Here is a 23929-nt window from a genome sequence, read left to right on the forward strand (position 1 = left end):
CATTTTTTTTTGTAGCGACACAGTTGATTTCACATGTATAAATGTAGAAATCTACACATACATGTTAATTTAATTGTGATTATTTCAGTAAAATTTACAATAAAAAATCATGGTGTGCTTACATTGGCATTTGTTGTATCGGTTCAAAAAAACCTTCATTATACATTAATTTTTAAAGGTCAAACAAAATTTTGCCAATTTTACTGACTGAAGCCCTTTCTGCGTGAATTACTCTCACGGTTACAGGTTATATTCAGGTGTCAGTTTGCAGTCACGAATAAAGCACGTATGTGATTTGGGTTTAAATTAATTTATAATTATAAATAAAAGTGAATAATATTATAATACATACAGTAAACAATATAAATATGGCTACTGAGCAGGCAGTATGTACGATATAGCTACTATCTTATCCTACATCAGATTCTTGCCTGAGCTATCCTCGATATCATGTTATCAAGCTAGTGGGTGTGCAAATAAATTGCATACATTTCCTACATTGCTGTATGGAAGTTAATGGCCCAAAGATGATTTATAGACAACGGTTTGTTTGATGGCACGATGGAGTGATTGTTTCCACGTCCTGCATCGCTTCACTTCGCCTGCTTGCTGTTATTACTATTGGTGCAGCACAAACGATACATCAAGCCTTTATTGCTTTCCTTTCGCGCGCAGCTATACAGCCGGTCGCGAACAAACATGTGTCTCCGGAACGGCTTTCGGTCCGCGAGTTATTACTTCCGGCGATCTGCCGAGATACGCCCTTGCGCGGAACTTGATCGCATTAATACGGAACGTTTTCTGTGCGATTTGTTGTTCCTGTGTGAACGGTGACAAACAACTGGCAAGAACTTCATACAACTAAATCGCAGTTATTATTCGTGTTCAATGTTAAGTGAACTCACTGTCTGCAAATTCACGAATATGTCCATTTTATTTCTTTCATAAATAGACCAGATATATTCAAGCAAAACTTACAGATATTTGCAAATTCGTACATTTACCTGATAATAGATGTATATCACTATAATACAGTAATACTGAGTTCTGATTTTTACCCGGGCATTTATGCTTTGTGTTGTCCCAGTACCTCCAATAGTTAGATAAAGTTATTTGTAAACCTTTCCCTGAATAGCTTTCCAGCATTAACAGCGCACATTATAATTTGAATATTCGATTATCATTTCCATGTATTTTTTTTTGACGTGATAACGTCTTATAAATCGATAAAAGGCCGGCTGCACGCACGAAAAATTGTCATGTTCCGCGTGAGCCGAGCGTGCAAGAACCGGCCAACCACCGTGCGAGAAAATCTTCTATAATATCAAACAGGTTAAGGCGGTGCTTTTTAACTAATTGTTCGTGATTATATTTAAACAAATTATTTTTAATTAAATTTGCAAAAAAACTGTAAATAATATTTGAAAATTAAAAAAGTATGCAATTTTTCATCAATGATTTTCTTATGTCGTTATCACGTAAAATTATCGTCCGTAAACCGACTTTACAGACAACCCCCCTCTTTATTTAAAATAAAGCTTGAATGAAACACCAATTAAAATATAAAATTATGCGTCAACTTTCGTAAGAAATAATCAGTATTATCGTGAAAAAAAATAAGTTATTTCATGTATGTATGTTCCTATGGCAACAGGTTTCCAAAGGAATTTTTTTTGACGTGACGTCTAATAAATCGATGAACGCCGGCTGCACGCACGAAAAAGTGTCCCGTTACGCACATTGTCCCGTTACCTGTCTCCCGTTACGCTAATTGTACGCTTGCGCCGCATCTATCTCTCTTCCATTCGATTGGAACAACCATCGATTTGACTTTTTCGAGGCACATTAAACTTGAAACACTCCCATTCGTTTCCTACTTTTCCTATCACCGTCCCATCCTTAACAGAATAACACAGATTGCAAGAAGTTAAATAGCAAACATGTATAAAAGTTATGGTTAAAATAATCTCTTCGTTAAAGTAATAAACATATTTGAATTAATGAGTGCAAGTAAAAGTAAATTTATCAATTAAATTGTAGATTTCATTTCACTCCTTCTTTGTATCCATACAAAATAGTGATAATTCAATAAAAGTGATTCAATTTTATTCATAAAAGTATGCAATCATTTCATCAATGTTTTGTTATGACGTTGTCACGTTAAACTATCGTCTTTAAACCGACTTTACAGACAACCATATATTTTTTTTTAAGAACAGAAAGCAGTTCTCCGCGTGTGAGTCCCGGACGCAGAAGCAGCAGCGACTCGGGGCTAGAGAGGCGGTCTGTCAGAGGGCGGCTTGCAGCTCTCACCTGCCGGGCGCCGACATCCGGCCAATCAGACACGTCGACACTCCGCGTCGCCGCCGGACAGGAGAGAGAGAGTGTGGGTGTGTTTGTGCGTGTAGTCACTAGGGACCGGGAAAATTCGCGGGTTCAATGACCTGCAGGATGAACTCCACAGTTCTACGTACACTCGGTCAAATGCCACCCCACTCATTGGCTGCTGTCTTGTGAGACGTTCCAGCGTAGCAGCCTGTGGTTCGATAAAGCTTTGGTTGGATGTTTCTCATTGGCCCACAGTCATCCAGGTGAGTTGTGAACCAATAGCAGAGGCAGCACTGAGGTGTAACGATTTGTGTTTTAGCCTATCGCGAAATGAATTCGCGAATTTTTCCGGTCTCTAGTAGTCACAGAACAAGGAGGGAGATGTAGAAGTGCGACTCTTGCAGTGGAAACTGAAACTTCGTTTAACGCGACACGTGACGCTATCTGTTGGGTGAGCCCATTACTACTAGCAAAAAAAATTCGGGATAGAGGTTCTAGTACAAAGTTTTATGTTAGTAACGTTAATTTATCTACTTGTCAACTAATTACTTCGTAAAAGTGATTTGAACTGTGCGAAGAACACTTAATGTTTTTTTTGTAATAATAAAAAAAAGGCCATGTTACGTATAAATAAGTAGGAGATGCAAACATTTCAGGTTTGCCACACCACAAAATATGTAGCAACCAAACAAAATAAGAGTGAATTATTTTGCACTTGTTTGTTTGCCTGATAATAGCTTATGCATTACTTTCTCACAATCAATTTAGCTATGTTAGGAATACTTTATGAAAGCCACCATCTAGCGGATGGGTCCAAAACTGCTTCGGAAAATAGGTCTCATTTTCGGCAGTTACAGTTTCTCCCCCATGAGTGTAGTAACTTCTCCCATCTCCTGCACCAAAGGATAGGCGGTCCTACCACCAGCAGTGGCCTGTCGCTACATGCGGTTATCGTACACTAACGACTCGTCTCTACCAACATCAACATTCATTCACATTCACAGATAAATAATATATATTATATAAATATTTTAATAAGACTTGTGGATAAACTGTAATTTTATTTTCTTAATCTGTGTATTATGACTCGAACGACATTTTAATGTTGACTAAACATTATTATTATTTTTCTAGATAATTTGTGAATATCAAAATGTTACACCGTCATGTTGGTGTCCTTGATTTTTCAAATCGCGTTCGTCCAAAGATAACTTGCGTTTTTGCACATGCCTGTCTCGTGTATTTAAATTAATAATAATAGGTTGCATAACTATGTTAATAATGTGTGTACCTTGGTGAATGTTTATGCTTAAATACCAAAATATTATGTTAAATGTATGTGTCCATGCGTGTTTTAAACGTATCAGTTCTTTCTTGAAGGTGCGCTAGTTATTAGCACATTCCTTTTTGCGTGTTTTCGGTATTTGTAGCTAATACTTTCAATAAGGCCAGATAGTGTGTATTGCTCCACGTGGGCATTTATTTAAATTAATATCGTGATTTTACGAGCCAAAGGTGGTTAAGCACTGTTAAAAAAATGTTCTTTTAGAACATCAACGAACACCACCTTCCGTCTCTAATAAAATCTTTTGAAAATCCTTAATCAAAATGCCTTTAATATCAAGACACGAAATTACAATTTGAAGATATTTTATTGAACTGTATGGGTGTATGGAAAAGGATCCTAGATCCTCAACCGGAAGGATTCGATGATAACCTAGATCCTGATATCGATCGGGACAAACCTAAATTTGTTTGGTTTAGTGCCGTGTGGTTGGTAGTGTCGGCACCACGGACTGCCGCGCGGGGAAAGTCGATGGCTGGCGCCGTCGCTGGAGTGAGACACGCCAGCGGCTACACTCCGTCCGCCGTGCCGGCTGACCGTCGCAATCCCGCGCACACTCAGTCCGCCGTCAGATCGCTTCACGTATAGCGTGGGAGGTTGTAACCCTTCTTCCTCCTTAATTGGAAGAGGGGTTGCGTCCCCGACTCACTCTGGGCGCGAAGGGAAAAAATAAATATTAAAACCAGGCATAAAAAGCTAAACAATATAAATTCCCCACACCACTGCCCAGGGGTCAGGCCAAAAAAATTCAAAGGATATAATAGTAGAGTAACCATTAAACAAACAAGAGGCAAGACTTTGGACGTATGTTATTAAAAAATAGAAATTTGCAAAAATAATTTTTACTATACATAACCATACAAGCTTAGTTACAAAAGCTGACGTTAATAATGGCAGCATCTTATCCCCATTTGCGATACTAACAATAACCTTTAAAAAATCGTAAAAATATAAATACTGATAACAACAAGTATAAAAATATATAAGGGCGTGAGGCGTGGCCACTATAAAATATCAAAATATACTGACTGCCCTAATACCAAAAATCAAACAAGACAATCAATATAATATATAAATATATAAAAAAATATTACAATAATAAAACTGAAGTACAAAAAATTTATTTAAATAAAGTTCTTAAACTCTCAATCAACGGTTTAGTCTTTCTTCAGATGTTCGTTGCTAAAGACTTGCCAAAAAAACAAAGTTAATATCCTAGGCGTGCGCTGGCTTCCTGACCTTCCTCACCAACTCCAGAGTCTAATGCCACGCCGGGCCATAGGTACGAATTCACAAAGGCGTGAACGATGATCGAAAAAAAAATATCTTATTTTTAAGGGAAATGTAGCAAAAACTCTTCACGTAACATAACTATGTTACCACAGAAGTATTTATCATATACTTCAAACAAAGTCTTACTTCTTTATTAACTTGCCAATGATTTCATAAAAACGTAGAATGGCCGCACCAACCAACCAACATCAGGCTGCGCATGTAGTCCAATACCGATCGCATACATTTAATTATACTGCACAAGCTGATATATTAGCTAAATGCAACTTTAAGTATGCAAATTCCGAAGACAAAGTCTCAAAAGCAAATTGCAAAATGTTCGTTTCTTCCAAACTTATACTTTTATTACAACTACAGGCAAACGGGCGACCTTATTAAAAAATCCCACACTGGAACAACGTGTGAAACAAATGGGCCTCTTCACCAAACAGGCTAATAAAAGTTCCGTCCAAATAAAATTTAGTATGGGAAAATACACAGTTCACTAGGTTTGCCAAAAACCAGTGCAGCACCACGAGGGTAAAAATCAAAATCGCGGCCTCTCTTTACCTTGATTTCTTCTGTACCACAGGGCAATCCATTTGCCCTGTCACCCATCGTGGAGCCTCCAACCCAATACTCTTCGTCGCCCGTTGCCGTCCGGCATACCAGTCCGCGCCGTCACATGGCTCTGTCCTCGACGGTCGCTGGGCACACTCTCCCGCGGCCCCAGCTGAATTTTTCTTCCCGGCAAGCCGAATGTCTGACGTCATCAGCCAACCGCCGGGCGCTCACCAAGTGGTATTTACGTGAAACACAATCGATATTCTTAAACTCATAATCGATAGCTACCAAACGGCGTATAACTAATTAACAGAAACAAATATAATTAAAAAAATTTACAGATAAATTAACATTAATTAAAAAAGGCGTAAAAATACGTGAAATAAAAAACCATATAAAACTAGAGACCAGCAACAAAAATAAATTACAAGTAAAAATGTGGCCCTGCCGGCCACAACCTCCGCCTTGAACAAAAAAAAAAATTTAAACAGCAATCTTAAAAAACTAAAACGTCAAAAAAAAAACCTTGGACTTGGAGACAAAGTATTCTCAAAAACTTCTAATCCAACAAACCAGCCCAAACTCAAACAAACAAACCTGCAACAAGGAAAACTTGCCTCCAAAGCCTCAGTCAAAATTTCAACGCTCAAAAAAAAAAAAAACAAGAGAAGGATTTTCCAACAAGTAACGGAAAAGACAAACTAAACTCACAAACCGAACAAACGGGATCTAAGTATGCCAAAACAAACAAACAAGCTCCAAAGTCAAGTCCGAAACGTATTAAACAAAACCTTCTCTCTTAAAACAAAAAAAAAAAAACAAAAACTAAAGACCACTATAATTCCTGGTGCTGTTCTTGCTCCCGCTTCTTTTTAAAGCAAAATTTTTCTGAATGACCATTTTTGCCACAAAAACCACAAACAAATTTATTAACCTTCGAAACCGAGCAATCCTTAGCAAAATGCCCTACCTTATTACACTTAAAACAAGTCTTATCAATTTTTTCACTACCCGGCGTTTTAAAACAAACCGTTTTAAAATTCATTTTACCTTTACACTTATCGAATTCACATTTAGCGTAAAAAATATTATCTACCTGGATAGCCCAAGTGTTGAGTTCCTCCACACTATTAGGTCTGCCAATAAATGCGCATTCGTGTCTGATGGCAGGATTTAGATTTTCCAAAATAATAGCTACAAAAACGGTGATCATCTAACTGCAGACCAAATACATTAACGTGATTTCTAATATCCTGTATAAATTCTAAGGTGCTTTCATTTTCCCGTTGAAAACGGAAAATCAATTCCTTAATTAGATCGTCCTTCACCCTCTTAGGGCACAAATATTCCCACAAATTCTCTTTCACTACCGACCATCCAACAGACTTATTTATACCTGACGTAATCACGTCTCTAGCGATCCCGCTACATTTAGTCGAAATACACCTTAACAATTCTTGCTCATTTTGTAAACAACAATTAGTTTTCAAACTATCTACTCCCAAGCAAAACTTTATTAAATCTCTTGGCCCACCGGAACATAAAGATGGCAACCTATCCAGTTCTTTGAAAAGTAATTTACTTTGCATAGCAGTATTCAATGAATTTACTTGGCTGATCTCCGAATTCTCCACATTTTCCTCAACAGGTTTTTTCCTCCCTTCTTTAATGTGGGTACTTAATTTCCTGCGTAAGGTATCAATGTCATCCTCCAGACCACTCTCTACTCCCGCTGCTTGCAAATTAGCGTAAACCTGTTCTTTGGGAAGTTTATAAATCCAAGAAACTGCCATTATTAAAAAAATCAAAAAAGTCAGCAAAATCGCAAAAGTCCAAAGTCTCTGCCAAGCAGAGTGGCGCAGGTTGTAGCCCTTCTTCCTCCTTAATTGGAAGAGGGGTTGCGTCCCCGACTCACTCTGGGCGCGAAGGGAAAAAATAAATATTAAAACCAGGCATAAAAAGCTAAACAATATAAATTCCCCACACCACTGCCCAGGGGTCAGGCCAAAAAAATTCAAAGGATATAATAGTAGAGTAACCATTAAACAAACAAGAGGCAAGACTTTGGACGTATGTTATTAAAAAATAGAAATTTGCAAAAATAATTTTTACTATACATAACCATACAAGCTTAGTTACAAAAGCTGACGTTAATAATGGCAGCATCTTATCCCCATTTGCGATACTAACAATAACCTTTAAAAAATCGTAAAAATATAAATACTGATAACAACAAGTATAAAAATATATAAGGGCGTGAGGCGTGGCCACTATAAAATATCAAAATATACTGACTGCCCTAATACCAAAAATCAAACAAGACAATCAATATAATATATAAATATATAAAAAAATATTACAATAATAAAACTGAAGTACAAAAAATTTATTTAAATAAAGTTCTTAAACTCTCAATCAACGGTTTAGTCTTTCTTCAGATGTTCGTTGCTAAAGACTTGCCAAAAAAACAAAGTTAATATCCTAGGCGTGCGCTGGCTTCCTGACCTTCCTCACCAACTCCAGAGTCTAATGCCACGCCGGGCCATAGGTACGAATTCACAAAGGCGTGAACGATGATCGAAAAAAAAATATCTTATTTTTAAGGGAAATGTAGCAAAAACTCTTCACGTAACATAACTATGTTACCACAGAAGTATTTATCATATACTTCAAACAAAGTCTTACTTCTTTATTAACTTGCCAATGATTTCATAAAAACGTAGAATGGCCGCACCAACCAACCAACATCAGGCTGCGCATGTAGTCCAATACCGATCGCATACATTTAATTATACTGCACAAGCTGATATATTAGCTAAATGCAACTTTAAGTATGCAAATTCCGAAGACAAAGTCTCAAAAGCAAATTGCAAAATGTTCGTTTCTTCCAAACTTATACTTTTATTACAACTACAGGCAAACGGGCGACCTTATTAAAAAATCCCACACTGGAACAACGTGTGAAACAAATGGGCCTCTTCACCAAACAGGCTAATAAAAGTTCCGTCCAAATAAAATTTAGTATGGGAAAATACACAGTTCACTAGGTTTGCCAAAAACCAGTGCAGCACCACGAGGGTAAAAATCAAAATCGCGGCCTCTCTTTACCTTGATTTCTTCTGTACCACAGGGCAATCCATTTGCCCTGTCACCCATCGTGGAGCCTCCAACCCAATACTCTTCGTCGCCCGTTGCCGTCCGGCATACCAGTCCGCGCCGTCACATGGCTCTGTCCTCGACGGTCGCTGGGCACACTCTCCCGCGGCCCCAGCTGAATTTTTCTTCCCGGCAAGCCGAATGTCTGACGTCATCAGCCAACCGCCGGGCGCTCACCAAGTGGTATTTACGTGAAACACAATCGATATTCTTAAACTCATAATCGATAGCTACCAAACGGCGTATAACTAATTAACAGAAACAAATATAATTAAAAAAATTTACAGATAAATTAACATTAATTAAAAAAGGCGTAAAAATACGTGAAATAAAAAACCATATAAAACTAGAGACCAGCAACAAAAATAAATTACAAGTAAAAATGTGGCCCTGCCGGCCACAAGGTTTTGTTTTTACTTCGAGTCTCCTTTTGATCTTCCGACACACGTGGCGCGCTAGTGAGTTTCACTCGCCGGAAAAAGTATGGCGGATGGCCGTTTCACTCGAAGGGGCAAGATGCACCTCCGGTCAGTAAGGCTCAATACTGCTCCTCTCGAGGAAGAGTTGCGAGAAGTCGTCTGCTGGTTGTTTCTGTGCGATCATCTGTTCTTCGTAATGTCCAGTATATTGTGGTTGTTAGGAAAATTAATAACTTTTGTATTACATTAAAAATTACAAATGATAACCACATTTTTTTCCCCGAGATTTTTTAATGAAGGAATTAAAAAAAACAGTATGTATGTCATTAATACCGGTTGTGTGGAGTATATTCTTATATGTAATACACATACATTATAATTTGTTTCAGCCCTCAACATTTGTGGCACGATATTAGGCACTGCCTAAGCAGTTTCACCTTCAGACGAATCTTACTTGATAATTGTATTTTTCAAGACATCTGCTTTTGTTCACAAATAAAAAAAAATCAACCCCAAGTTGTTCTCTTTGCCTACATGAGAGTTACCATCTCTTTTTGACAGGTTAATTTGCGCCTAACTCTTATAACTGCTAGTGATCAAAACAGACGTAGAGTAAAACAAACCTGGATTTTTATATTTATTCCCACAAGAATACGCCAAGGGTACAGCCGAGGGCAGACGTTCAAACTCACAAGAGAGTGAACCAGAGAGTTCTGTGGGAATGACCCAGAGTGTGTTAGAGGGAGAAAGTACTGTGGGAGTGAACCAGAGTGTATACGTGATGAAGAACGTACTGTGGGAATGACCCAGAGTGTGCTAGAGGGAGAACGTACTGTGGGAGTGAACCAGAGTGTATACGTGATGAAGAACGTACTGTGGAAATGAACCAGAGTGTGCTAGAGGGAGAACGTACTGTGGGAGTGAACCAGAGTGTATACGTGAGAGAGAACGTACTGTGGAAATGAACCAGAGTGTGCTAGAGGGAGAACGTACTGTGGGAGTGAACCAGAGTGTATACGTGATGAAGAACGTACTGTGGAAATGAACCAGAGTGTGCTAGAGGGAGAACGTACTGTGGGAGTGAACCAGAATGTATACGTGAGAGAGAACGCACTGTGGGAGTGAACGGGAGTGTATACGTCAGGGAGAGCGTACCATGAGAGTGAATTCGGACATGGCTGAGTTAATTAAATGTTTTTTATTGCGCTTCTTCGTGTGTCGTGCCGCGGCCAGTTGAGCACTTGCAAGCTTGCTAATGCGGTGTTGGAAATGCCTGCTTGTTACGACAGGCCTTCAAAGACGAGAACGTGACGCTATGAGAATTGTTAATGACGGGTTTAACCATGCGCCATCACTGCAATCAACGACTCACGAAACATCCTTCAGTTAAATGCCGTCATTCCAAAAATAAAACATATTTGCAAATATGCCCTTGAAGCTTTCGTTTATGCGTCCTCGCCTTCAAGGTCACGGCCGGGCTGAAATTTTTTTTAAGGTTGTTAGTGTTGTTCAAGCTGATGTTGTGTTACATGCGTTCTGCAACCCAACACGTTGTACGATTTTTTGACGTGACTACGTCTAATAAATCTATGAACTCCGGCTGCACGCACGAAATAGTGTCCCGTTACGAACATTTTCCCGTTACGTTGTGTCCCGTTACGCTCATTGTACGCTTGCGCCGCATCTATCTCTCTTCCACTCGATTGGAACAACCATCGATTTGACTTTTTCGAGGCACATTAAACTTGAAACACTCCCAATTCGTTTCCTAATTTTCCTATCATCGTCCTATCCTTAACAGAATAACACAGATTGGAAGAAGATAAATAGCAAACATGTATAAAAGTTAAAGTTAATATAATCTGTTCGTTTAAGTAATACACATATTTGAATTAATGAGTGCAAATAAAACTAAATTTATCAATTAAATTGTAGATTTCATTTCACTCCTTCTTTGTATCCATACAAAATAGTGATAATTCAATAAAATGATTCAATTTTATTCATAAAAGTATGCAATCATTTCATCAATGTTTTGTTATGACGTTGTTACGTTAAACTATAGTCCGTAAACTGACTTTACAGAGAACCAATTTTTTTTTTTTCGTTTAGATTTCTGTGTTTAGAAGCCACGCTGATAAAAAAAAAATATAGTCGCGAGTAATTTATACCAACAATAATTATAGAAGTATAAAACAGCCCGATGTGGCTCTAACTGACTGACTGTATGCGTACAAATTCTAGCTCACTTCCAGAAGATATCAAAACTCGTATTATTCACAGGAAGTAGATTCTAACCTAAAACCAATGGAAAATTTAAAAAAATAAATTGAAATTTTTAACGTTAAAACTCCGACAAAAATTTAAAACAAAATCTATTGAAAACCTACCAAGCCAACCCATCGTACTCTTGTTATAGAATAATCATCAAACGCCATTATTCAATACCAGCTGAAGTAAAGTAAGTAGTTAACTATTGGCGGTACTGGGACAACACAAGGCATAAATTTCCGGGTGAGAATCCGAACCCAGTAGGTATTACAAGTTTATCTGTGATTGCTGTAAATATGGAATCTCGACCTGAAACTAGATGCACCCCCTTAAACCTGTTTGGTTTCAAACGAACAGCTGGTCGCTGAATGCACCTGAGTTGGTCGGTCGCCGCCATTAACGCCGTGACAGGTCTGGCCTCGGGCACCGCTTCTCGCCGGATCACTGGAGGTAAACACAAAAAAGTGCATTCGCGCACTTTCTACCCCCCTACCCCCCACCCTCCCCCCGGCAGCAGCCGAGCTGACTCACCGGTTGCGACACCCAGAAGCTCGCGCTGGCGTCTCCTGCGGACCGTGGGCTCGTGACGCAACTTCGGCGACAGTTCGCGGCTGTCTCGCCTGGCGGCGCCCCTGTCGCCCGAACCTAATGCGGATGACAGTGGCGTAGCCAGGATTTGTGTATGGGGGGGGGGGGTGTTAAGGACCATGGCCCCCCCCCCCCCCGTATTAAAGCGGGGGGTCCGGGGGTCCTCCCCCGGGAAAATTTGCATTCTAAGGTGTAAAGTAGTGCTATTTTAGCAGTTTTTGGTACTTAAATTTAAATATTGTATTGGTAAAATTTTTATTAATCTTAATATGAAATTTGTTTGAGTGATGAATAAGATATTAATTAAATATTTGGTGCTAAGGGGGGAGGGGTTTGAACCCCTAACCCCCCCCCCCCTGGCTACGCTCCTGATGGATGACGTCACGCTGTCACCGCGCGGTAAAACTGCCCCGTCCACAAACTGCGGAAAGTCCGTTGTCTGAATCTGCCGGTTACCAAAGTAGTCGCCAGAGCGCAATTGATACAGAGTGCCGGAATAACTTTTTTTCATCGGTAGTTTTTGAATACTGTTTTCATGTTTCGTAAAATGAGTACGTGGTTAAGTTTTTGAATAAACTCAGTCATTTAATGACGGAGAATTCATTACGTCGGTTGAGTTGCCGGTTTTTGTAAAGCCCGTTAAGGTTAAAGCTCAAATGTGGAAAGAAAAAAAAATGTATGTCTTTCTTTTTTTCCTATGAACGCGTTCCTCGCGGGTTCGCGAAGCAGTGACGTTGTCCTGGTGGCCACAATGTTCCCCGCTATGTCCCAGCAGAACTCGGCGCGGTGGGCACTGGCCCCTGCGAGGCACGCCACCCGCCACGCACGTGCGTCACGCGGCATGCCTGGCGCGCCGGGCGGCGCTGCCACACTTCTCCCGGACACGAACCGTGCGCGCGCGTGACCTGCCACACTTGGCAACCCTGTTCGCGCGGCTCCCAGAGGCTGCCACTGCCGCACTGACTAACATTTGTCTCCAAGTACATTTTACGGTAGATTTGGAGGAGTGGTATTAGATATAAAATGGCTTCAAATTTTCTCCATCAAATAAAATTGGTCAGATAACCTCAAATATATTTTTTTATCGTATCACACTATCAAATTTATCTTTGTCTAAACTTTTTACAACCTTTTAATTTTTTACATCATTTTGAAATTAAATAATGCATCGTAGTGCTGGACGCAATATTTGAACATGTGTAAATTTAGCTTTCAATAATATTCCTTACATAATTAATGTCACTTACGATATTCATATTATATTTATTTTGATTATTTCACTTTTATAACCTCTTTAATCGCATACGTGTTTTTCGCTATTTTAAGATTCGTTGTGACGTAAACGGATGTAATTTCCGTTTCTGAAAGCCAAGATTTTTGATTGGCCAATAACAAAAAAACCATCCGACATATTTCAGAACTCGTCCTATTTGCAAAATATCTGACGGAAACTCAAGCCATCCGACATAGTTGCGTTAGATACGTTTTCGATGACGTCATACCCTCCAGCTTCATTTGACAGAACATATGTACTGGAAGGTGTTGGAGGCGAAAGTTTGACAACGTGACAGGGACTTTGAACGAGTGGGGTCCGCCATCTTGAAAATCTGCGATGACCACAGCTTTTGCAATACAACACTGTTTATGAGATTCATTTTCGTAAATTCATTCAAGTATTAAACGCCTGGTATGAATAAGACATCAGTTGGGACATGCGCATGGCAGGTCAGGTAATGTTTAATTTGCGTGACGTGCAATTGTCGACAAATAATGACTGTCTTACAAAAGTTAAAAGTTGCATGTAGGCCGTGGTCCTTGATGGTAAGACGTCTCGTTGGTAGATTGTACGCTAGTTTCGCCCCGCGCCGCAGCAGGCATCTTCAGGCAGCTGGAAGGCGGTGTCCACGGAGGCCGCGACACCCTGTATCACGGCGACGCTGGGCGTCGGGACGCCACAGGTGCGCGCCGCGCCGGAAATAGACGCCGGGCGCCCCTCAAAAGCCGCCGCGGCCGGAAGGAAGGGGCGTAAAACCGGAAAAGCGAGGCGCGCCATAAATAAACTCTCCCAACCCCCCTCCGGGACCCCACACGACAACTGGAGACCCAGGAGGTGTCTCACCTCGTGAGGGGTGATGAAGCCTCGCCTTGAGCCCCAAAGGCTGTGGCCTCCCTCGTCGTGACAGACACCAGCTCCCCTAGCGCCACCACACTGTGGCCTCAGGCCTCCGCCGCCTTGCCGTGTCCACGAACAAGCTCCCAGGTTACAACAGAACGAAGGTGAACAAACCTAGCTCTTCTGACAAAAAAATATTCAATACGTGCACATTTAGTCATACGGCACACGTCCAACCCAAAGTAGAAATTCTTACCGTACTTTGGTTAACACGTCCAGAGAAAATTGACGCAATAGCCATTTCAGTTCAGTGTGTCGAATCAATAGGTAGCGGCGGAACGTATACACGATTTACAAAATAGCGTTCTGGGCAGATAGCGCTCTGGGCAGATAGCGGTCTGGGCAGATAGCATTCTGGGCAGATAGCACTCTGGGAAGAAAGAGTTCTGGGCAGATAATCTTTAGCCACCTCCTTCCTTTCCGAGTTCCCTCCCCCCTTAAAATATACAGGTTTACAAATGCTCACTTATTTATTATTAATTTCAAAACAGAATATTATGCAACTAAGTACTAAGGTTTTTCAAAGACATTTGCTTCACTTTCTTTTATCATGTTTAAATGGTTGTTACAGTTTTATTCCGCGGTTTTGTACCGTAACAAAGCATTATTTATAGTCTATTGCATGTTGTTAAACGAGTTTTACATCTATTTCTAAAGTATTTGGTTTAAGGCGTAACATCTTCAAGTGCACTGCAATAGTTAGTAATAAACGAACATTTCCCCTTGACTGTCTGTGGTACAGCCCTTATATTTTCTCGCACCTCAAATGGTAGCGTTTGTTAAATATAAAAAAAGTTATAGTAGCTTGGCTTCTGGGTTGTAGCCGTGTCCTTGGCGAATAATTCACCGAAGTTTCGGTCGACATTTCAGTCGCAGGGAGCAGTTACCTACTCAGTAGTAGTAGTAGGTAACAGTACTCAGTAGCAGTAGGTAACTGCTCCCTGATGATGGCGACTGCAATGTCGACTCGAAACGTCGGTGAATTATTCGCCAAGGACGCGGCTACAACCCAGAAGCCAAGCTACTTCAGACAATGGCCGTGAAAGCCTGCGAAAATTATAAAAAGTTATATTCTTTTCTTGAATATTTTAATTGTAATCTACACGCTTCTTGCAGGCATATTCTAGACATGGTCACTCTACATGACGCACTAGCGATACGCTCAGTTTCCAAAAGGGTACTGAACCTGATCGGGTCGCTCACCCCTGAGAGAGACAGAGAGAGAGAGAGAGAGAGTATTGCTGTCGTTAGGACCACCCTGTGCGGTGAGAGATAACTAGGGACCGGAAAAATTCGCGGGTTCAATGACCTGCAGGATGAACTCCACAGTTCTACGTACACTCGGTCAAATGCCACCCACTCATTGGCTGCTGTCTTGTGAGACGTTCCAGCGTAGCAGCCTGTGTGATTCGATAAAGCTTTGGTCGGGTGTTTCTCACTGGCCCAGAGTCATCCAGGTGAGTTGTGCACCAATAGCAGAGGCAGCACTGAGGTATAACGATTTGTATTTCAGCCTATCGCGAAATGAATTACCGAATTTTTCCGGTCTCTAGAGCTAACCAGGAACCAACAAGCAGCTGAAGGTGTTTGCAGCTCAGCCTGCGGGCGGACGAAGTGGCGGCAGTTCCGGGTGTGCAGCTGTTGAGTTGTCAGCCGTGCTGGCCCGAGGTCGTTACGCCCGGCGGACTGGAACAATGGCCTCAGAGGGGCGTTCGACGGGAACCCTCCCTGGTCAGAGTGTCGGAGTGTCAGAGTGGCAGAGTGGTCAGAATGTCATCAAGTCCTTTAATAACTACTAAGGTAGTTGTCAACAATACACGACTACATAGACGGATAATTAGAAACACTGCTTAGTTACAGATAAAACATTATACACTACTCCTCGTGTCCGTCGTCCATTATGGCGTGAGTTCACTGTCGCCAACCTAGGAAACCCAACTTATCCATGACATCTCCCTTTTTCTGCTTCTTGGCCCTAGGTTTCGAATGTAGTGGTCAGGAGTTTAACCTGACCTGACTTAACTAAGAGTGTCAGAGTGTCAGAGTGGTGCCTAACTGCGACGGGCCAATAGCCGCCAACACCTAGCTGTCTCACTGGACCAGCTGTTAGGGAACTGAGTATAAATACACAATTTTTTACTAATTAGATGCATGTATTTTTCGCGACCAGATCTCGAGGTGTTTGGAACACTCTCGCATCGTCTGTGTTTCACGACTAGAGGCCGGAAAAAATTCGCGGATTCATTTCGCAAGAGACTAGAATACAAATAGTTTTACATTTTCGCTGCTTCTGCGATTGGAGCAGAGTACATCTGAAGGACCCCGAGCCAATGAAAAACCTCAACAAACGAAGAATCGACAATAATCACCATCCCATTTAACAGTTCTCACGAGTCAAGGTAGCCAATGAGCTGTTGTAATTTTGTCCGAGTAGATTGAGTCAATCCTTAAGTCAATTATAAACTGCGAAAATTTCCCGTCTCTGTTCATAACTGGTTGGGTGTGTGCACGTCTGTGTCGGCACACAAATCACAGCAGCTCAGTGCAGAAGAAAACGCGCGTCTTGATAAGGCAAAGGCTTTTATCGCAGACAACCACCAACCACAAGGGAGAAAACCGCTGCTGCGGGCATTACTTGTTATGAGTGGTCAAGTTTATTTTGCGAAAAAAAAATCCCTGCTCCTATTTATAAGCCGTTGTGTGTTAAGATGTATTTAAGTGAGAGTTGAAAGTTGAGCTTACGGCTTGCGTGCGGACGCGGAACGGATGCGGGAAATGCCGTTGTTTTAACTTTCCTCCTTTGCGCAGGCACGCTGCGTGCGGTGTTGCGAATCCCTAGAGACCTGCAGAATTCGCCGGTTCAGTGACCTCCATGATAGACTCTACTACACTCTACACACTCGGGCAAATGCCACCTGTTCATTGGCTGCTGACTCGTGAGTCGACTCGACCGAGAGTCTGTGATTCGACACTTCTTTGAGCGAGGGGTCTCTAATTGGCCCTCATTACTCCAGATTAACAGTGAACCAGTGGCAGAAGCAGCGCTAAGGTGTAATTATTTGAATTGTAGCTTATTACGAAATGAATCCGCGAATTTTTGCAGGTCTCTACGGATCCCAAATGGCGACGGCCAGCCAGGTTTGGAAGCCGGACCTTCCTGGGTCGGAACCCGCGACCTCCCAGAGCCGACCACGTGGTGTGTCGCGCGGACACGGCGGGAGGCCGCAGTGTTGCCACATGGAGCATGTCTGGGGCACGCTCGCGTGGGCAGTTGTCGCTCACCCACACGTCGCTCGTGTCTGCACGGCGAGAGGAGAGAGAGTGTGTGTGTGCGTGCGCCAGGAAGCGGGTAGGAGGGAGGAAGCAGACTCATGAGTAGAGACCCGGAAATTTCGCGGATTCTCCTGGCCTCAAGATAGAATTCAAAGTTATAGGTGTGCTCGACCCATGCTTACTTTCCCATCGGTTGATTTCTTAGCGAGAATATTTTTTTTATCCTTGTTATTTGGCACTATCTGATTCGCTTACTTCTCTCCTAGCTGGGCATCATTGGCTCACGGTCGTAGACGGGCGTGTCCAAACAACTGCGGGCCAATCATGAACACAGTGCGACAGTGTGGAGGTTTGCATTCTAGCTTGCGACTAAATGAATCCGCGAAAATTCCGGGTCTCTACTCATGAGTAGAGACCTGCAAAATTCGCGGATTCATTCGGTGATAGGCTAGAATTCAAACACATATACACCTCTTAGATAATTTTGCTATTGGCTTACTGTTCATCTGGACGAATCTCAACCACTTATAAACCCTCAACCAAAGAAGGATCGAATCACAGACAAACCAGCTGAGACGACTTAACAAGTCGGCAGCCAATGAACTTGCGCTATTTGCCCGAGTGTACAGGGGTATGTGCAGTCTATCCTGAAGGCCATCGAAACCGCGAATTTTGCAGGTCTCTACTCATGAGTAGAGACCGGAATAATTCGCGGGTTCATTTCGTGATATGCTAAAATTCAAATAATCATACCGTTGCGCTGCTTCTGCTATCGGTTCACTCTTAATATGTAGGACTCTTGGCCAATTAGAGACAATCATTCAAAGAGGTATCCAACTACAAGTTACCCACTTGAGACGCCTCATAATTCAGTACCCAATGAACGGGCGCCGTTTGCCCAAGTAGGCAGAGGATGGTGGAGTCTATCCCGGAGGTCATTGAACTCGCGAATTTTTCCGGTCTCTACTCATGAGTCCACTGAGGAACTAACCTAGTTTTTTTCTTACAAATGTCCAATAAGTGCACTTTTAGTTATACGGCACACATCCGACCTAAAGTCCGATTCTTCCCACATTTTGGTTAACAAGTCCGGAGTAATGGAAGCAATAAGCCTCTTTTATTCCGTGTCTCAACTCTGGCAAGTCATTAGGTAGAAGCGGAACGTGGATACAATCTTATTCCTTTAAGGTGAAACATACTTAGTATCCTAAATCATTCTGCTATTTTTGCATCATTATTTTAAATAATTTCATAAATGAAACCATCGTTAGTTGTTTATTAAATGTTTTTCAATTTCAGAATGATCGTTGTGTATTACTTAAATTTTGTATGCCATTCATTAATCAATAGAAAGTATATTTTGCTCCCCACACAAATCGACAAACCTGAGTTTTTCTGGGTTTTTTTTGGTGAATACCCGTCAATCATGAGTAGGACTGCTGAGTGTAGCCCGGTGGACGAACAATGGACCTCGTAAGCAAAGGCACGCACAAATGGGGTGCATTGCTTCACAGGAAACCACGCTATTAGACATGAAATGAAACAACCAATAGTACAGATTCTTGAAAAAAAAATGGTTGTCTGTATAGTCGGTTTACGGACGACAGTTTAACGTGACGTCATAACTAAACATTGATGAAATGATTGCATACTGTTATGAATGAAATTGAATAATTTTTATTGAATTATCACTATTTTGTATGGATACAAAGAAGGAGTGAAATGAAATCTACAATTTAACTGATAAATTTACTTTTATTTGCACTCATTAATTCAAATATGTTTATTACTTTAACGAAGGGATTATTTTAACTATAACTTTTATACATGTTTGCTATTTAACTTCTTCCAATCTGTGTTATTCTGTTAAGGATAGGACGATGATAGGAAAAGTAGGAAACGAATGGGAGTGTTTCAAGTTTAATGTGCCTCGAAAAAGTCAAATCGATGGTTGTTCCAATCGAGTGGAAGAGAGATAGATGCGGCGCAAGCGTACAATGAGCGTAACGGGAAACAGCGTAACGGGACAATGTGCGTAACGGGACACTTTTTCGTGCGTCCAGCCGGCGTTCATCGATTTATTAGACGTTGTCACGTCAAAAAAAAAAAAAACCACTCGAGAGACTTGCATACACCTTTAATCTTCATTACAGCGTTACGGCTGCCGCTGTTATCTCACAGTTGCCCCGTGCACGACGAGAAGACTGCGCGCTGACTCCGGTGCCTTGCGCTTAGGGGCGACGCCGCGCTGGGAGCACCAGGCAGCGTCGCTCCTATCGCCTCGCCTCACCGACACGAACACACGCCGCCGGGACTTGCAGGCAGGGATTGTTTAATTTCCTGTATTCCCGCGCGGTTGCGGTCTCCCCCCCCCCCCCCCGGCCCGTCCAGCACGTCGACTGTCGTCCGAGGCCGGGCTGGTAGCCTCGCACGAGGTGCCACGGCAGCTAGCCACAGGCGCAACACAACTAACGGGACACTGTGCATTTATTTTCTAGTGAAACTTCTTCGGGCGCGACGGGAGGAATATTTCAAGGCCGAATACTAACGCAACGTTTTCGTGAAACATTGTTTTTTTTTTTCCTAACCTAATTAATTACTAAGTGTATTTGGGAGGGGTCTGGATAGGGAAGACTCTAAGTGCGTTTCAGGCCGAAGCAGGAGAGGAAGCATGCATCTGTGCTAGGAGGGGATTGGGCCAGCCATGGCATATGTTGTGAAACATTGTTGTGACGCTAGTGGGTTGCGGACGGTGCAGAGAAATGGGCGGGGCGCGGGGACTTGCTGGCGTCTAATAAGGGAGCGTCTGGGCGGAGGGCAACACAACGGGTTTTGAGGTTATTGTTGCGCACCGCGCCACGGGGCATATTCGCAAGAAAATTGGTGTTTTTTTCAAGAGCGTATTGTTTTAATTACTTGTATGAATCTAGCCACTTTAATCTACGTGAGGTATTTTTACTAATTTAAGCATTTTGAAATTGTAACAAGTGAGAAATGATTAAATATAAATAACTTAAGAAATCTTACATAAGTTTTTATTAAGTTTAAAGTTAAAAAGAGTAATTATATTAAACACAAGATTAAGTATAACATTGTCTCAGAAAATAATATATAAGACAACAATTAATATTTTTAGAAAAATTACACGTACATAAATTACTACAGCACACAAAACCTTTCAAAAATATTACAGAAATCTCTACATCAGTTAAATTATTCAGTTAAAGATTAACGTATTTATTTTATTTGAAAATAATGTTTGTTCTCAATTTTTCAGGAATATTAACTACAATTTGTGGAAGCAAAAATTCTGAAGAGCTCTGTGAAATTGATTTATGAAATATAGGAATAGGTGTAGGATAATTATGAGCTAAATCATTTAACTGATTTTTCCCCCTTCGATTCATACTCGTTATTGCAGTTATAATATGCAATCTTTTAATATCAAATGATTTTTAAAGGTTTAAGAAGTTCCTTGGATGGGTACGTATGTTGTTTTTGACGTTACAACGTCTAATAAATCGATGAACGCCGGCTGCACGCACGAAAAAGTGTCCCGTTACGCACATTGTCCCGTTACGCTCATTGTACGCTTGCGCCGCATCTATCTATCTTCCACTCGATTGAAACAACCATTGATTTGACTTTTTCGAGGCACATTAAACTTTAAACACTCCCATTCGTTTCCTACTTTTCCTATCATCGTCCTATCCTTAACAGAATAATACAGATTGGAAGAAGTTAAATAGCAAACATGTATAAAAGTTATAGTTAAAATAATCTCTTCGTTAAAGTAATAAACATATTTGAATTAATGAGTGCAAATAAAAGTAAATTTATCAATTAAATTGTAGATTTCATTTCACTCCTTCTTTGTATCCATACAAAATAGTGATAATTCATTAAAAATGATTCAATTTTATTCATAAAAGTATGCAATAATTTCATGCATGTTTTGTTATGACGTTGTCACTTTAAACTACCGTCCGTAAACCGACTTTACAGACAACCAATTATTTTGTTTTCTTCAGGAGTGAGTTGGCAGCGAGAGGGCCTCCTGCCGCCTGCAGGTACTTCCCGCTCGGCGGGGTAGGCGACCCTGGGCGCATACTTGCCATTCCGCGCGCAGCCGCGACACGTCATCCGCGCATGCGCAGTTCGCAGCTGACCACCGCGTCATTGCGAGCACACGCCTTCTCCCCTCCAGACAACCGACAGTTCAACGATTGTATGTAAAAAAGTATTTTTCCTCCCCTTGCGCCAAACATACGACAGCCATCAATGCTCGCTGGTTTTTTATAATTGATACCTCTTGAGAGAAATTTGTTTATTTCAAAATTTTCATTCATTTTTAAACATATCTGTGTTGCAACGCATTTCACAGATTAAACAGTAGTTGTAAATACAACATTAAAAATACAAGAACAAAAATTTTAACATCTTTCGAAAACTAAATTCTGATTCGAATTTCAGTTAACGTCGCACCAGCGACACGATGAAAATAGTATGTGTGTGTGTATGAATGTATATGTATATGTATATATACATACACACACACAAATTTGACGATAATTCACGACATATAACAGGAAATTTAGCACTCACACAAGCAAGCTAATCGAGTTGTCTGTTGCGCTGACGTCACACGCATCTCGAACGTGATTGTTTAGAAAAAATACGTGCGTCCGTTGGTAATTTTGCAAAGGCTCTGCCTTGAAGACTTTTTACTACAAATCATACATAAATTTGAAGGTAAACTAACATAGTTTTTCTTACAAATGTTCAATATATGTGCACCTTTAGTTGATTTCTCACCAGACATCCTGTACGGGATGACGAACCTATTCACTTTGATCCTAGGTACATTAAAGTATGTTATTAAGTTAAGAGTAATTGTGATTAATGCCTTTCGCGAATTATAAGTTATAAAGCAAGCGAGTAGCTATGTTGAGAGTTACGATTCTCCCCCCCCCCCCACCCCTAAGGAAGTTAAAGGAACCTCGATATAGTTTTGATCGACTTAATTTGATATTGGATGTAGGCACCGACTGGGTGCATCGCAACCAGGGCCGCAACTAGAGTCTCTGGCACCCGGGGCATGAATGGATTCATGCGCCCCCACCCCCCTCCCTTTTTTTTTTGCACATACCACACCAATAAGGTGGGGGCGTCCATGGGCCCTCCCACGGAAAAATGGTGCTATGTTGAGACGTTATATTGTAAATCAGATTAGACATTCCTGACATGCAAGTTTAAAAATTTTTTACCAGTTACCAGTTGTAGCAGGAAGGAATTACAATGCAAGCGATTTCGGCGCCCCCACAGCTTTGCGCCCGGGGCGTATGCCCCGCTTGCCCCCCTCTAGTTGCGGCCCTGATCGCAACATTTGGTACATTTGATTGGGCACAAATCCAACCGAAACTCTGATTCTTCCCACATTTTGGTTAACAAGTCCGGAGTAATGGAAGCAATAACCTCTTCGATTCTGTGTCTCAACTCTGACAAATCTGTAGGTAGCGGCGGGACGTAGACACGATCTTTTATAAAGCCCCATGTCAGGTGAACGTAGAGTCCAACGAGAAGGAGCTCTGACGTCTCGACCATCAGCGGAGGTTTTTGCCACACGGGGGGGGGGGGGGGATCACGATTAAACTTTAAACGAAAAGCACGTTGGACTGAAATTACAGATCCACTCTTGGCACGTTGCAGAACACAGGCGTCGCCATTTCGTTTTTCGTAGGTGGCACTGCAAGCCAGGAAACAACTAAGCTCTTCTCTCGCAAGCGCTTATCTAAAACTGGGTGACTACTTAGTTGTGTGTTTTGAACCAAAATTCTAAAACGCTTATAGTGACGATATTAAAATTTATAACTGGGACATCCTTTTTATTTATTGAGAGTAAATTAAGTGGATATCCATTGTACCCGTATACTGACACCGGGATAATGTTTCGTGGACGCAGGGCGAACTGTTGGTACTGAGCGCAAACACTGGCGGCCAGACAGCGCTAGTGTCGCCGGCTGCTCACTGGCGCGGCAAAATGGCGGCGTCACGGCGACCACGAAGTCCACGGCATATTTCGAAACAGGAAGGAAGAAGGAGGGGGGAAAAGAAAAGAAAAGAATTGTGAAAGCCCTCGTGACGTGCTCTGCGTTTTGAATTCGCGATTGGAAATGTATCTGGCGGTTGCGCGGTAGTCCGCCGTGCCGACACGAACCAGATAAGCGCCTTCGCAGGAGACGTGACGACAAGGCTAGCGATTGCTTCCATAATCCACACTGAACATATTTTTTTTTTTAAATTGTAAATGGAACAGAAGTACTCACGTAACATTACAGATATTTGTACATCTGCACATTAACATAAAATAAAACTGTATCACTTCATACTTTGTGTCGTCCCAGTACCTCCAGTTTCCTTTGGAAACCTGTCGCCAAGAAGTAGTCTGTAATACTGCAAGAAATATATAGTAACTTTGTACAACGCATGGTCAATGTTATTTTTGCATACTCATATGTAGGGACACCTGTATTTCGCGAT

At 41.5% G+C, this 23929-nt stretch overlaps 1 protein-coding gene across 2 annotated transcripts in view; it reads right to left on the minus strand.

The window, feature by feature from the left end:
* LOC134538098 (neprilysin-2) overlaps positions 1–23929 on the minus strand; it is a 78013-nt gene that overhangs the window by 26051 nt on the left and 28033 nt on the right. The window contains exon 1 of one of the 2 annotated variants that reach the window (XM_063379116.1): positions 5615–5824. The exons of the other annotated variant lie outside the window; for it this stretch is intronic. Within the exon in view, the coding sequence (XP_063235186.1) occupies positions 5615–5718 (104 nt within the window). The 5' untranslated portion in view covers positions 5719–5824. Of the gene's footprint in view, positions 1–5614; positions 5825–23929 lie in introns of those variants that run through there. 2 annotated transcript variants of the gene reach the window in all.

The sequence above is a fragment of the Bacillus rossius genome, chromosome 13 (assembly GCF_032445375.1).
Source record: "Bacillus rossius redtenbacheri isolate Brsri chromosome 13, Brsri_v3, whole genome shotgun sequence".
In the NCBI taxonomy this organism is placed as follows: domain Eukaryota; kingdom Metazoa; phylum Arthropoda; class Insecta; order Phasmatodea; family Bacillidae; genus Bacillus; species Bacillus rossius.